This window comes from Thalassophryne amazonica, chromosome 5 (assembly GCF_902500255.1).
Source record: "Thalassophryne amazonica chromosome 5, fThaAma1.1, whole genome shotgun sequence".
NCBI classification, from domain to species: Eukaryota; Metazoa; Chordata; class Actinopteri; order Batrachoidiformes; family Batrachoididae; genus Thalassophryne; species Thalassophryne amazonica.
In genome coordinates, this window is record NC_047107.1 from 3,283,825 (window position 1) to 3,300,492 (window position 16,668).

A 16,668-nucleotide genomic window follows, 5' to 3' on the forward strand; every position below is an offset into this window, starting at 1 on the left:
CGCCCACTATAATTATCTTATCTGAGCTAAGCACTAAGTCAGACAAAAGGTCTGAAAATTCACAGAGAAACTCACAGTAACGACCAGGTGGACGATAGATAATAACAAATAAAACTGGTTTTTGGGACTTCCAATTTGGATGGACAAGACTAAGAGACAAGCTTTCAAATGAATTAAAGCTCTGTCTGGGTTTTTGATTAATTAATAAGCTGGAATGGAAGATTGCTGCTAATCCACCGCCCCGGCCCGTGCTACGAGCATTCTGACAGTTAGTGTGACTCGGGGGTGTTGACTCATTTAAACTAACATATTCATCCTGCTGTAACCAGGTTTCTGTTAGGCAGAATAAATCAATATGTTGATCAATTATTATATCATTTACCAACAGGGACTTAGAAGAGAGAGACCTAATGTTTAATAGACCACATTTAACTGTTTTAGTCTGTGGTGCAGTTGAAGGTGCTATATTATTTTTTCTTTTGAATTTTATGCTTAAATAGATTTTTGCTGGTTATTGGTAGTCTGGGAGCAGGCACCGTCTCTACGGGGATGGGGTAATGAGGGGATGGCAGGGGGAGAGAAGCTGCAGAGAGGTGTGTAAGACTACAACTCTGCTTCCTGGTCCCAACCCTGGATAGTCACGGTTTGGAGGATTTAAGAAAATTAGCCAGATTTCTAGAAATGAGAGCTGCTCCATCCAAAGTGGGATGGATGCCGTCTCTCCTAACAAGACCAGGTTTTCCCCAGAAGCTTTGCCAATTATCTATGAAGCCCACCTCATTTTTTTTTTTTTAGCTAATAGCTGTAATGTTTGATTTTAGTAGTGGTGTAGGGAGAGGATCCAATGAACAAGTAGATGTTTTCATGCATTTTATGATTCTCTCTACCTCTGTCAGATTGGTGTCCATGAAATCTGAAAAAGTGTGGAGTGGGTTGGAGATATTGAGTTTGAAGTGAGATGGTGTTGTAGCAGGGATATGAGACCGAATTGTGGCTACCTTTGTTGTGAAAAAGTCCAAAAACCTGTTACACTGATCTGTGCTGGTATCGGTATCGGAGTGTATGGGAGATTTGAGGAGAGAGTTGATTGATGAAAATAACTGTTTTGTACCCGTACAGTTTGAAATTTTATGAGAGAAGTATTGGGACCTGGCTGTGGTGAGTGCTCTAGAGTATTGTTTCTGGTGTTCACAGTAAGCCTGTTTGTGTACGTGTAAGCCACTGGAGACGTATCTGTGCTCCAAGGCGCAACCAGCAGTTTTTATTTTTCGGAACTCTGTTGTGTACCAAGGAGCTGACCTGGAAAAAGTTACTGTTCTTGTTTTGATTGGTGCATGTAACTCAAGGATGTTGTGAAGACTAGAGTTGTGGTGCTGAACCGATTCATTAACTGATGTGAACTGTGTGACTTGTGAAATGTTCTGTATGTCCTGGTTGAAAAGAATGGTGTCAATTGCTTTTAAGTTTCTGAACCGGATTTGACGTTTTGTTTGGAGGTATGTTTCTGCTAATGGCAGTTCCAGGGAGACGGCCTTATGGTCAGACACGCCCAGGTCATACACCTTTGTTTTTAATGGGAGCATTGTCTGTTATGACCAAATCAAGAGTGTGGCCTTTTGTGTGTGTGGGAACTGTTATATGTTGAGTGATGTGAAGGCAGTCCAGGAGTTCTAGGAGCTCTGCAGCTGGGCGGTTTGTGGGGGAGTCGACGTGAACGTTGAAATCTCCCAGTATAAGTGTACTATTGGTTGCACAGAGTGATGTTGGTAGGTCTTGAAGTTCAGCAGTGAATCCAGGGTGTGGTTTTGGGGGGCGGTAGATGAGGAGAATTTTTGTTGTTTCTTTTTGTGATCTACATTTGAATAACAAGCACTCAAATGTAATGAGCTCTGGCAGTGTGAGAGGTGTTATAATAAGGTCTTTGTGGTAAATGACAGCAAGACCCCCACCCCGGCCTGTGGTCCTGGCCTTTTCCAGGTATGTGTATCCTGGGGGACATGCTTCATTTAGTGCCAGATACGAGTCTGATTTGTGCCAGGTTTCTGTGAGGCACATCATATGTATTTGTTTGTCGAGAATATGTTCAAATATTAGGCTGGTTTTATTTGTGAGTGATTGGGAATTGAAGAGTGTTATTCTTATCAATCAATCAATCAATCAATTTTTTTATATAGCGCCAAATCACAACAAACAGTTGCCCCAAGGCGCTTTATATTGTAAGGCAAGGCCATACAATAATTATGTAAAACCCCAACGGTCAAAACGACCCCCTGTGAGCAAGCACTTGGCTACAGTGGGAAGGAAAAACTCCCTTTTAACAGGAAGAAACCTCCAGCAGAACCAGGCTCAGGGAGGGGCAGTCTTCTGCTGGGACTGGTTGGGGCTGAGGGAGAGAACCAGGAAAAAGACATGCTGTGGAGGGGAGCAGAGATCGATCACTAATGATTAAATGCAGAGTGGTGCATACAGAGCAAAAAGAGAAAGAAACAGTGCATCATGGGAACCCCCCAGCAGTCTACGTCTATAGCAGCATAACTAAGGGATGGTTCAGGGTCACCTGATCCAGCCCTAACTATAAGCTTTAGCAAAAAGGAAAGTTTTAAGCCTAATCTTAAAAGTAGAGAGGGTGTCTGTCTCCCTGATCTGAATTGGGAGCTGGTTCCACAGGAGAGGAGCCTGAAAGCTGAAGGCTCTGCCTCCCATTCTACTCTTACAAACCCTAGGAACTACATGTAAGCCTGCAGTCTGAGAGTGAAGCGCTCTATTGGGGTGATATGGTACTACGAGGTCCCTAAGATAAGATGGGACCTGATTATTCAAAACCTTATAAGTAAGAAGAAGAATTTTAAATTCTATTCTAGAATTAACAGGAAGCCAATGAAGAGAGGCCAATATGGGTGAGATATGCTCTCTCCTTCTAGTCCCCGTCAGTACTCTAGCTGCAGCATTTTGAATTAACTGAAGGCTTTTTAGGGAACTTTTAGGACAACCTGATAATAATGAATTACAATAGTCCAGCCTAGAGGAAATAAATGCATGAATTAGTTTTTCAGCATCACTCTGAGACAAGACCTTTCTGATTTTAGAGATATTGCATAAATGCAAAAAAGCAGTCCTACATATTTGTTTAATATGCGCTTTGAATGACATATCCTGATCAAAATGACTCCAAGATTTCTCACAGTATTACTAGAGGTCAGGGTAATGCCATCCAGAGTAAGGATCTGGTTAGACACCATGTTTCTAAGATTTGTGGGGCCAAGTACAATAACTTCAGTTTTATCTGAGTTTAAAAGCAGGAAATTAGAGGTCATCCATGTCTTTATGTCTGTAAGACAATCCTGCAATTTAGCTAATTGGTGTGTGTCCTCTGGCTTCATGGATAGATAAAGCTGGGTATCATCTGCGTAACAATGAAAATTTAAGCAATGCTGTCTAATAATACTGCCTAAGGGAAGCATGTATAAAGTGAATAAAATTGGTCCTAGCACAGAACCTTGTGGAACTCCATAATTAACTTTAGTCTGTGAAGAAGATTCCCCATTTACATGAACAAATTGTAATCTATTAGACAAATATAATTCAAACCACCGCAGCGCAGTGCCTTTAATACCTATGGCATGCTCTAATCTCTGTAATAAAATTTTATGGTCAACAGTATCAAAAGCAGCACTGAGGTCTAACAACAAGCATCTTATCTTGGAGATGTTCTTGCATCTTGGCAAAGTCTGTATCAGGCGGAAATCCACTCCGCGATTTCCCTGTTTCCCTTTATTTGTCATCTTGCTGGTTGTGTTCTGATGACGTCATTGCCAGTGACGCATTGGATGTGCGCCGCGGAGATGCAGCCGGTGAAGAGGTCATGGTGCGTGCTGGCCGGTGGAATATTCCTCATGTCTCTTGGATGTGGGCGATTTATAGCCGGATTGAGGTCGATGGTGGTGGAGCCTCCTTTCCTCGGCGTTCAGCAGAGCCGTCTGGGCGGGATGTGAAGGCCCGGCGTGTGAGTGCAGCGGGGCTAGCGTGCATGGTCTGCCCCAGGTAGAGGCGTCGCTCCCAGACCCCAGTGGCTTCATCTCGCCGATCGCCTCACCCGTCCTGGACACCAGAGCAGCGCTCACAGGAAGGACAGAGGAATGGAGGTGAGGTTGATGCAATGCTGAGTAGGATGAACAAAGTGAGAATACCTGTAGGTTATTGTTGTTGCTCCTGTTAGCGGTGGTGTTGGCATGGCTGTCCTCTGCTGGGTGGCAGAGCAGACCGGGACACTGGTGGCTGTCCCCGGATAACAGGAGGCAGATGGCAATGATAAATCCGATGGTTCGCTATGGTTTTAGAGCAGTTTTGGTCTGTGTTGAGAACCGGTCGTAGAGATGAGGAAAGATGAAAGTGGTAGCCAGGGTGAACTTGCCGAATCCGAAATGTTTGTTTGCTCGGATTGTCATTTGCATGTTGAAAGATGGCAATATTTTTCCGTGAGAGTAGTGATCAGTCAGTTTTCGACAGGGGTCGGAGTAGACAAAATTACTCATGAGCAGTATATGAATGAAGATGGCTACAGCTGCCCCTGCCGTACCTGCCGCCGCCATCTTGCTAAATACATAAACTCCATGGGTGAGATTAAATGATCACAAGTTATTTTTTCTCTTTTTTTTGTTACAACAACCAAAATACAACTTTTTAAACATGGTCACAATTCTATAATACTGTACAAGTTAGTTGCATGCCCTTCCCAATTTGTCCAACAGGGGTCACTCTTGGTTCACAGACTGGGTTTTGGATTTCATCGTAAAATATTGTATCCATCAATCCTGCATCGATTTGAACCAGACAAACTACAATGTGATTCCCAAGTTGAGAGTAATCCTTCTTTTGTATCGTCTTGTATGGATTTTGCAGTAAAAGCACAGTTTTTGGACTTTGGGGAAAGTAGACCTTTCTGTGGTCTGTTTTTTTTAGATGAGAAAGGAGCTGGCAACATCTGGTTTCGGGGCTGATAAGGAGATTCACAGCTCTGTGAGGAACGCACTTTAGACCGTCTTAAATCCTGTTAGTGGTGGGGGTTGGTGACAGTTGGCCATCCTGTGCTATGGTCAGGAAAGCCTCCTTTTGGCAACTTGATATTTCCCAGATCTTGAGCTGTCTTTGAAGAAATTTTACGACTTTTGCTTAATGCAAACTTAGGAGGTGTTGAATTGTGGATGCAGGCTTCTCGCTGCACAAGTCAGTCTCAGGTCCTGCTGGTGGTAGATCTGTCAAATCACTGTTGGGTCCCTCTGGGGGTAGATCTGCCAAGTCAGTGTCGGGTCCCCCTGGTTGTAGATCTGTCAAGTCAGTGTCAGGTTCCTCTGGTGCTAGATCTGCCAAGTCAGTGTGAGGTCCCTCTGGTGCTAGATCTGCCAAGTCAGTGTCAGGTCCCTCTGGTGGTAGATCTGTCAAGTCAGTCTCAGGTCCCTCTGGTTTTAGATCTGCCAAGTCATCGCCAGGTCCCTCTAATGGTACATCTGTCAAGTCAGTCTCAGGTCCCTCTTGTGCAAGATCTGTCAAGTCATTGTCGGGTCCCTCTGGTGATAGATCTGTCAAGTCAGTGTTAGGTGTCTGTTGGTATATCTGTCAAGATGGTGTTGGGTCCCTCTGGTGGTAGATCTGACAAGTCAGTGTCAGGTCCCGCTGGTGGTAGATCTGTCAAGTCAGTCTCATGTCCCGCTGGTGGTAGATCTGTCAAGTCAGTGTCAGTTGCCTCTGGTGGTAGATCTCTCAAGTCATTGTCAGGTCCCTCTGGTAGTAGATCTGACAAATCAGTCTAAGGTCCCACTGGTGGTAGATCTGTCAAGGCAGTGTCAGGTCTCTTTGGTGGTAGATCTACCAAGTCAGTGTCGGGTCTCTCTGGTGATAGATCTGTCAAGTCAGTCTCAGGTCCCTCTGGCGGTAGATCTGTCAAGTCAGTCTAAGGTCCCTCTGGCGGTAGATCTGCCAAGTCAGTGTCAGGTCCCTCTGGTCGTAGATCTGTCAAGTCAGTGTCAGGTTCCTCTGGTGCTAGATCTGCCAAGTCAGTCGCAGGTCCCTCTGGTGGTAGATCTGCCAAGTCAGTCTCAGGTCCCGCCTGTGGTAGATCTGTCAAGGCAGTGTCAGGTCTCTTTGGTGGTAGATCTACCAAGTCAGTGTCGGGTCTCTCTGGTGATAGATCTGTCAAGTCAGTCTCAGGTCCCTCTGGCGGTAGATCTGTCAAGTCAGTCTAAGGTCCCTCTGGCGGTAGATCTGCCAAGTCAGTGTCAGGTCCCTCTGGTCGTAGATCTGTCAAGTCAGTGTCAGGTTCCTCTGGTGCTAGATCTGCCAAGTCAGTCGCAGGTCCCTCTGGTGGTAGATCTGCCAAGTCAGTCTCGGGTCCCTCTGGCAGTAGATCTGTCAAGTCAGTGTCGGGTCCCTCTGGCGGTAGATCTGTCAAGTCAGTGTCGGGTCCCTCTGGCGGTAGATCTGTCAAGTCACTGTCAGGTCCCTCTGGCGGTAGATCTGTCAAGTCAGTCTCAGGTCTCTCTGGTACTAGATCTGCCAAGTCAGTGTCAGGTCTCTCTGGTGGTAGATCTGCCAAGTCAGTGTCAGGTCTCTCTGGTGGTAGATCTTTCAAGTCAGTGTCGGGTCCCTCTGGTGGTAGATCTGTCAAGTCATTGTCAGGTCCCTCTGGTGGTAGCTTTCTGCAGTGAACACCAGGGTTAGAGTCCTGGTTCGTTTCTTCCACCTCATCCCCTGAAACAGACTTGACAGTGTGTTCAGCTTGTACGGGAGCAGGGACACTGGCCAAGTTTCTATTTATTCCTGCCTCTGTGGACGTTTTCCTTCTAAAAATGCTCTGTTGGGTCATATGGGGCCAGACGGCAAACCCGAAGAGTTCTTATTGGCAGCTGCAGCCATATTCTTGTCTTATTTTTCTCCATTCAGTCAGTCATGGGGAAGTACAATACACCATGTCATGTTAAAGTAAGTAAAGTTCCTTTGTACAGCGCCTTTCAAGATAAAATCATAAAGTGCTTCACAACAAAATACAGTAGAATAGAATGGAGGGTAAAAATTTGAAATTTGTGAGCCATTTTTGAGATGAATGGATCAAATGCGCTGAGGACTTGTTCCTGTGCGGTGGACCTTCATGACCTGGATGTGGATGTCACACTTCAAGTCCTGACTCTGGACTGAAGTCACATGTTTTCATAAATAACTCTTAAAAATTAGTTTTGGCATTTTAGAATAGAAGAATAGGCTTTATTGTCATTGTACAAGTGATACAACGAAATTGCAGGATCATTTTCAGATTTCCATTTTTCTGCAAGTCGACAGATTCCGTCTATGTAAAATGTGTGTGTGTGTGTGGGGGGGGGGGGCACAGTAGACTATATATTCTTTCGGTGTACTTGCAAGCACTGGTCACATTTTATTTTATTTTTTTTTTTAGATCCAAAGCACACGTGTCTCACTGCGCTCGGTCTGATATTTTCCTGTTCAGACGTCACACTCCTTTATTATATGGCTGCTACGTGGGCTTTGATTGGCTAATTACCGGTCTGATATTTTCCCATATCAGACCAGTTTCCATGACAATTGGTCCACAACGCGTATTTTCTTTACAAACCGGGAAGCTAAAAATATTTTTAGAAAAAGCAAGTCAGACATGAAGGTACTCCATAAATATCTGAACAGCATCAGAAAAACACACAGATTGAAAGTTTACCAGCTAATGTCCGGACCATCTGTTAGCAAGTTCTTCATGGAGGGGAAGAAAGCAAACAAGCCCAGAACAACGTCAGAACATGTTCAGGTGATCAGACCTCCGTGCTGTTAGTACGGACCGAGCGTAGCAAGGTCTGATATTTCCCCGTACAGACCTCACAGTCACTTCATAATCCCTTAATGTCAGAACTTATAATGAGGGCAAACACTGTGACACCTGGTGAACTTTAATGGAGCAGATCAGCGGAGAGAGCAAGAAGTTTTGTTGTAGAACTCTATGGTCACCAGTCCACAGAAGCAGCAGAATTTAATCAGAATTTAGCTGTGGATCGCTGTCACCAATACAGTAATAAGACGGCCCGATACACCCTTGTAGAAAGTATAGGCATCTGATCGATGTCGTCAGATTGGCAGAGTGACAAACAAAAGCCATATGTGCCACAGAGCTTTGGACAGACCATAGGCTCAACTAGTACGTTCAGGCAAAGTGGCATTCTCAGGGGGAAAAGTTCAAACAAGCAGCACTACCACTACCTCTAAGAAAACTGCTTATAATTCAAACAAAGCAGCGAGGAGAAGACAATGCTTAGAGAGAAATCAGGACTCCTTGCCCAGAGTCAAAGCAGGTGAGGTACAAACAGCTGTGATGCTCTAAAGACCATCTATGAGCCTCAGTTGTCTGGAGCGTCACAACTGTTCACTGCAGATGAGACTGCCTTAGTTGATGACAAGGAGGAGGTATTGATCTATGAACACTGAAGCTATTGCTCCAGTGCCTGATGTTGAGGGTAACACCTGTCTGGCAGAGGTCCCGACAGAATTGCAGGTCCAGGAACAATCAGCGCCTCTCAAAGAGAAAGGCAACGACTACATTCCAGCTGAAGTTTAAAATGAGGTTCGGTGGGTGGAGGGGCAGAGTTCTTAGTGCTTAGTGTTCTTCATTCTTATTGTGTTGTGTATAGTAACACTACTTCTGGCCTTGGTAAAATGAAATTTGGGGTTCCACAGGGGTCTGTGTTAGGCCCCTTGCCTTTCTCACTTCATATATATATTCTGCGGCATTACGGGATTGCCTTTCATTGTTATGCTGATGATACTCAAGTGTACATGCCGGTAACTGCTGGTAATCTTGCCCATATAAAAGCCTTGGAAGATTGCCTTATATCTGCCCGGGATCATAAAGGCAGGAAAGTCCAGGACCACCTCCTTGTTTTCTTTCCGAGTCCACACTTGTGCCTGAACTGCAGCAGTTTTCCAAGTGCATATGAACAGGACATAAATGTCCTCTCCAAAATCATGACAGTCACCCATCAGCACATTCTCATCATCCCCCATCATCTGGAAAATGACCAGTGAGAATGCGACCATGGGTGACCACACCCACTCTAAAGATAGCTGTCCTGGTTATTTTTTAATTAAAGATCTTATTGACACATAAAATTTGTATTTTATTTTAACTGAACCATGGCTTAAGCAAGCAGTCAATACTACAACCACTGTTGAATCAGCCTGTCCAAGTGCTACCAGGACAAAGGAAGGCTCTTGTAAAGTGTTCTGACCTGGACCCATGTTCTCTTACCAACCCATGGCCCGGCCCCCAAAGCACTCTGCCAGAGTTTTTATTGACAAGTTGAACCGACTCCTGTCAGTAATCTCTACACATTATTATATCAGTGGATAATCTAGATAGGTGTTCTTTTGGGAATCAGTGGCACAAATCAATCGACTGCATTCTTTGATGTCGCATAGGTATTTGACACCCTTCAGTCAGGTTTCCATGTTAATCACAGCTCTCATAGACCTGAGTGTGACCTTTGAACCCATTATTGATCATGGTATAATACAACATAGACAAGAACATTAGGTTGGGTTTTCAGTTGTCAGTTTCAGTTATCAAGTGGCTCAGCTCATACTTCCGGAATAGTAGCTTCTTTGTTTCCATTGTGAACTACTACCAATATATTCAAACCCTGTTGTTCCACAGGGCTCATTTGTAGGCCCACCATCATTCAATCTGTATATTTTCCTGCTAGTAGAAACTATTAAAAACAGATTTCCCATCATAACTATGCTGTTGGTCAATCGGACTATAATATCACTTGTTAAGCCCAGGTTACACATAGATGGTTTTGTCGGCGGGTAGTACGTAGACCGAAGTTCCGGGTAGTTCCGGCTGTTTTCGCGGTGGAAAGAGGCAGAGCATTTCGCCGGCGTTTTGAGCACCATACTAAATCAAATCAAATCAGTTTCATTTATATAGCGCCAAATCACAACAAACAGTTGCCCCAAGGCGCTTCATATTGCAAGGCAAAGCCATACAATAATTACAGAAAAACCCCAACTGTCAAAACGACCCCCTGTGAGCAAGCACTTGGCGACAGTGGGAAGGAAAAACTCCCTTTTAACAGGAAGAAACCTCCAGCAGAACCAGGCTCAGGGAGGGGCAGTCTTCTGCTGGGACTGGTTGGGGCTGAGGGAGAGAACCAGGAGAAAGACATGCTGTGGAGGGGAGCAGAGATCAATCACTAATGATTAAATGCAGAGTGGTGCATACAGAGCAAAAAGAGAAAGAAACACTCAGTGCATCATGGGAACCCCCCAGCAGTCTAAGTCTATAGCAGCATAACTAAGGGATGTTCAGGGTCGCCTGATCCAGCCCTAACTATAAGCTTTAGCAAAAAGGAAAGTTTTAAGCCTAATCTTAAAAGTAGAGAGGGTGTCTGTCTCCCTGATCCGAATTGGGAGCTGGTTCCAGAGGAGAGGAGCCTGAAAGCTGAAGGCTCTGCCTCCCATTCTACTCTTACAAACCCTAGGAACTACAAGTAAGCCTGCAGTCTGAGAGCGAAGCGCTCTATTGGGGTGATATGGTACTATGAGGGCCCTAAGATAAGATGGGACCTGATTATTCAAAACCTTATAAGTAAGAAGAAGAATTTTAAATTCTATTCTAGAATTAACAGGAAGCCAATGAAGAGAGGCCAGTATGGGTGAGATATGCTCTCTCCTTCTAGTCCCTGTCAAATAAATGCATGAATTACTAGCTGCAAATACGCGGATAAAACGCCGCTAAATCCACCGAATAAAGCAGAGTTTTGACGCCGTAGCATCCGGCACACGTCAGGCAATGGGGGTTAATACCCAGTTCTATCCTTTACAATCGCAGGTTAAGACGCGCGTGAGAACGGCGGTGTTCTGCTGCTGCCGATAATGCCCTGTGTACCGCTGGATTTATCCAGGCAAATCCTGCGTTCCTCCAGGAACTTTTGCATATAGGCACCGCCCCCAGAGTATAATAGGCTGAAGCAGCTGTCACTACATGGGGAGGGAGATCATCTCTCAGCCTTTTCTTTTCTCTCCTTTTTCCCCTCCTCAACGTGTTGCTCGTCACCACCACAGGGCTACCCTCTACTTCTGAACCAGACCTCTTGGTAAGTCCTTGCCACTGCCAATTTTATTTTAGGAGGCATACTGGAGCTTCTCTGCAAAAATATCTGGAGCTGGCCGTGAGTGAGAGGCCTGCATGCAGCGCGCTAGCGTTTTTATACTGACCGCCGCCTATCGGCCGTTTGGAACGCCGTTAACCGGGAGGTGGCGTTTAGAACAGCGTACTGTCTGCTAGCGCCGCCTTTTTGTCTGCCCCTGTCGCGGGTTAAAACACCTTTGAGTACGCCGATGTGGGCTCTATCGCCATTTTACACACCGTTGGTTAGGGATACAACGCCGGCCGCCAATTACGGCAGTGTAAACTGCGGCACTACAGGAAGGGGCAGGATGACATGGCGATTAAAAAGTATCAAACGCCGTTGTTTGTGTTGTCTCCGTCGTCAGGCCACTTCTCCGGGAGCGCTCCCGGAATTATTCGACATGTTAAATAATTTTTTCGACGATTCCCGGTGAAGCCGGAACCAAACCACGCCCCCGTGCGCCGGCGTTATCTACGGCGTTTGATCCCTAAAATGGCCCGGAGGGGGCAAAATCTCTGCCGGGACGCTTCCGGGAGAGTTTACCGTCTATGTGTAAACGGGGCTTTTGAGAAGCCCAAAGAGAGGAGTTTAATATTTTAATAGTGTACTCCAAAATATGTGGCCAGTAGATGTCAGGATGACAATCAGCTGCTGTGACAACATCTAATGGAGCAGTGAGATGATAATCTTATGACACTTTAAGTAAAAACTTTGTAGTGAAGGCTGGGGCTATGTCCCAGTTCAGGGTCTGCACCTTTCGAAGGGCTGTGTCCCAGTTCAGGGTCTGCACCCTTTGAAGGGCTGTGTCCCAGTTCAGGATCTGCACCCTTTGAAGGGCTGTGTCCCAGTTCAGGGTCTGCACCCTTCGAAGGGCTGCGTCCCAGTTCAGGGTCTGCACCCTTCGAAGGGCTGCGTCCCAGTTCAGGGTCTGCACCCTTCGAAGGGCTGCGTCCCAGTTCAGGGTCTGCACCCTTCGAAGGGCTGCGCCCCAGTTTAGGGTCTGTACCTGAATCCGTCCGGCCAGATCCAAAACTCAGATCACACATATTTACCATGCTAGGACGCACAAAAAAAGTCTCTTACCGTCATGGTGAAATGTCGACAGGAAGTCGGCCATTTTGATTTTAAGTTTAAATTTTGAGGTCATTTTTGCCATTTTTGGTCATTTCCACTACTTACATTTGAACGAACTCATCCTAGGGATTTCATCCGATCTTCTTCAAATTTGGTCAACATCATTATGAAGTTATCAAAAGAATGTAATTAGGTCAAACGGCGTGGCTGCTAGGGTTTGTCAAACTTTGGCGAGCTTTTCGGAGCACGCCGTTTCACTTTGAATGGCTGTCACGCCCACACACAGACAGACTTCATCAACATGTCAAATGTGCCACAAGAGGAGAAAAAACACTGGACAAAGTTTACACCAACATTAAATGACGCTACAGGACCGGACCTGCTCCACATACTGTATAAGACAGTCAGACCACTTCTCTCTGCAACTCATTCCTGCACATACCTTCTTCTTCTTCTTTGTCTTTCGGCTGTTCCCGTTAGGGGTCGCCACAGCAGATCAATCGTTTCCATCTCACCCTGTCCTCTGTATCTTCCTCTGTCACACCAGCCACCTGCATGTCCTCTCTCAGCACAACCATGAACCTCCTCTTTGGTCTCCCTCTTCTCCTCCTGCCTGGTGGCTCCATCCTCAGCATCCTTCTCCCTATATACCCTGGGTCCCTCCTCTGCACATGGGTTAGGGTTAGGAAACCCGACCCATGCCTGAATATAGTCCTTGACAAAGGTTTCCTAAAGTAGTCCCTTCCCATGGGGTTGTATCAGCTATTGATGAATGAGTGTTCCTGATGTCTGAGGCGTCAGAGATCTCGGGTGTTCGGGTTGTTCTTGCACCCTTGCCCTTCTTGCACTGAATTTCCTTTCACTTCCTTGAATTATATTTTGCACTGTGAAGGAATAAAGATGCAAATCACTTCCAAACTTTCAGAAAGCTTGTTTTTAAACATTTCATATTTTTTTTGTAGCATTTGTTGATCCAGTACATCAAAGTTCAACAGACAAGGTTTGTCCTCACTCCTTTAATTTGGCTCGTAAAAAGACGGCTGTGTTTATTGTGTTTGAGTTCTTGTGGTGATGGACGGACTCACTGAACTACGTTTGCCATTGAAGGTCGGACTCTTACCAGCACGGGGACAAAAAAAAAAAAAAAAAAATCTGCTGATGAAAGTCACAGAAAATTTTGAACTTATTTGATACCAACTTCTGATTTTTATTATCTTAACAATAACTAGTTTTATTGTTCTCTGTAACATGTTAAGGCAACAGGACACGTTCCACACGTATTTGACTGGAAAGGTATCCCACCCACACTGGCTGTGTCCCCTGTTGATATTTGCCTCCTTCTTGGTTGGTAGTTTTAGGTTCTGGTTGTTTTTCAGACCATCAAGCAGCTGCAGCAGAGACTGGCTGAACTGAAGAGGACTCTGCAGAAAGAACTGGTGCGTCACCCCACATTTCACCCACTCTCTTTCCTCACTAACCTACTTATTAACCTGCTGCTTAAAAAAACACCCCGTCTGTCTGTCTTTCTGTCTGTCTGTCTCTCTCCATGAGTTTATTTCCTCCTAAATCCTTTGCTGAATTTCAGTCAACCTTCACTCAGACATGACGGAACATATTTCTGGTCTGAGCTGGTTGGACATGTTTTTGTTTGTTTGATACATCACACACATACTGTGAGTGTTGTGCTCTGAGCTTTTCCCAATACATTCTGGTGTTCCCCAGGGATGTGTTCTGGCCTCCTACACTGTTAAATAGACTTGGTGTTGGGTTGAATTTTGGAACCAGAAATTTAGATGGTTTTGTTGGTGAGGAAAGGTTGGCTGACTTTGACTTGGGAGAAGATGCTGTGATCTTTGTGGAATCGGTGGACACTTTGATTGCAGCCCCTGTGAGTGTCTGGGTTTGTGATTGTCCTGGATCCAGGCTAAGATCCAGGCTTTCACTGACTTCTGGGACTCAGCCATCATCAGTGTATCTGTATGTGGTGAAGTGTTGAAGTTGTCGATTTTAGAGTCATGAGGTCATATATCAAAAATGTTTGGTGTTGCCAATATCTTTGCAACAGAATGATGGTCCAAGTCTTTAGGGTCCTGGTGCTTCCTGTTTTATAGGATGTTGTAAGACTTGGACTCCAAACAATGACCTAAGGCAACAGCAGGATTTTTTTGGTTCCAGGTCTCTTAAGACGATTCTTTGGTAGCATTGAATGAATGACTACGAAGGGATTATCAGATGAGGAGCGTCACTGACATTTTGTGCACGTCGTGTGTTTCTCTGGACATAATTCAGGACACACGTGCCTCATTGTTGAGGACCCCAGTTGATGGAGGAGGTCAAGGACACAACCACGTTTTACCTGGCTGCAGCAGATAAATGGTTACTTTAGACATGTGGGGATGGACTGTCTGTCGGGGTGGCTACCATCCAGAAACTGAGGTGATTGTGTGGTCTCATTGATACAGCAAAGCATAGCACCAGAGAATGCCAGACTTTCATGGTGTCTGTTTGCGGTTATATGGGATTACAGAGTGCCAGGCTTTCATGGTGTCTGTTTGTGGTTATACGGGATTACAGAGTGCCAGGCTTTCATGGTGTCTGTTTGCAGTTATATGGGATTACAGAGTGCCAGGCTTTCATGGTGTCTGTTTGTGGTTATATGGGATTACAGAGTGCCAGGCTTTCATGGTGTCTGTTTGTGGTTATATGGGATTACAGAGCGCCAGGCTTTCATGCTGTCTGTTTCCTGTTATATGAGATTACTGAGCGCCTGGTGTTCATGGTGTCTGTTTTCAGTTATATGGGATGACAGAGTGCCGGGCTTTCATCGAGTCTGTTTGTGGTTATATGGGATTACAGAGTGCCAGGCCTTCATGGTGTCTGTTTGCGGTTATATGGGATTACAGAGTGCCATGCTTTCATGGTGTCTGTGTCCAGTTATATGGGATTACAGAGTGCCTGGTGTTTTTGGTGTCTGTTTATGATGGGATTACAGAGGCTCTGTTATTTGTGGTGATGGGATTACAGAGTGCCTCATGTTTGTGGTGTCTGTTTATGATGGGATTACAGAGTGCCCGGTGTTAGCTGTGCTTGTTGCTGATGGGATTACAGAGTGCCAGGCTTTCATGGTGTCTGTTTGTGGTTATATGGGATTACAGAGTGCCAGTCTTTCATGGTGTCTGTTTGCGGTTATATGGGATTATAGAGTGCCGGGCCTTCATGGTGTCTGTTTGTGGTTATATGGGATTACAGAGTGCCGGGCTTTCATGGTGTCTGTTTGCGGTTATATGGGATTATAGAGTGCCAGGCTTTCATGGTGTCTGTTAACGGTTATATGGGATTACAGAGTGTCAGGCTTTCATGGTGTCTGTTTGTGGTTATATGGGATTATGGATTGCCAGGCCTTCTTGGTGTCTGTTTATGGTTATATGGGATTACAGAGTTCCATGCTTTCATGGTGTGTGTTTGTGGTTATATGGGATTTCAGAGTGCCAGGCTTTCATGGTGTCTGTTTGTGGTTATATGCGATTACAGAGTGCCAGTCCTTCATGGTGTCTGTTTGTGGTTATATGCGATTACACAGTGCCAGGCCTTCATGGTGTCTGTTTGTGGTTATTTGGGATTACAGAGTGTCAGGCTTTCATGGTGTCTGTTTGTGGTTATATGCGATTACAGAGTGTCAGGCCTTCATGGTGTCTGTTTGTGGTTATTTGGGATTATAGAGTGTCAGGCTTTCATGGTGTCTGTTTGTGGTTATATGGGATTATGGAGTGCCAGGCCTTCATGGTGTCTGTTTATTGTTATATGGGATTACAGAGTGCCAGGCTTTCATGGTGTCTGTTAACGGTTATATGGGATTACAGAGTGTCAGGCTTTCATGGTGTCTGTTTGTGGTTATATGGGATTATGGCTTGCCAGGCCTTCATGGTGTCTGTTTATGGTTATATGGGATTTCAGAGTGCCAGGCTTTCATGGTGTCTGTTTGTGGTTATATGGGATTACAGAGCGCCAGTCCTTCATGGTGTCTGTTTGTGGTTATGTGGGATTACAGAGTGCCAGTCCTTCATGGTGTCTGTTTGTGGTTATATGCAATTACAGAGTGCCAGGCCTTCATGGTGTCTGTTTGTGGTTATTTGCGATTACAGAGTGTCAGGCTTTCATGGTGTCTGTTTGTGGTTATATGGGATTATGGAGTGCCAGGCCTTCATGGTGTCTGTTTATTGTTATATGGGATTACAGAGTACCATGCTTTCATGGTGTCTGTTTCCAGTTATATGGGATTACAGAGTGCCTGGTGTTTTTGGTGTCTGTTTATGATGGGATTACAGAGGCACTGGTATTTGTGGTGATGGGATTACAGAGTGCCTCATGTTTGTGGTGTCTGTTTCTGATGGGATTACGGAGTGCCTGGTGT

At 45.2% G+C, this 16,668-nt stretch overlaps 1 protein-coding gene across 1 annotated transcript in view; it reads left to right on the top strand.

The window, feature by feature from the left end:
* The window catches only part of golga1 (golgin A1), a 298,924-nt gene that overhangs the window by 234,503 nt on the left and 47,753 nt on the right, over window positions 1-16,668 (top strand). Inside the window, exon 21 of the mRNA XM_034169655.1 lies at window positions 13,634-13,693. Within this exon, the coding sequence (XP_034025546.1) occupies window positions 13,634-13,693 (60 nt within the window). The remainder of the gene's footprint in view (window positions 1-13,633; window positions 13,694-16,668) is intronic.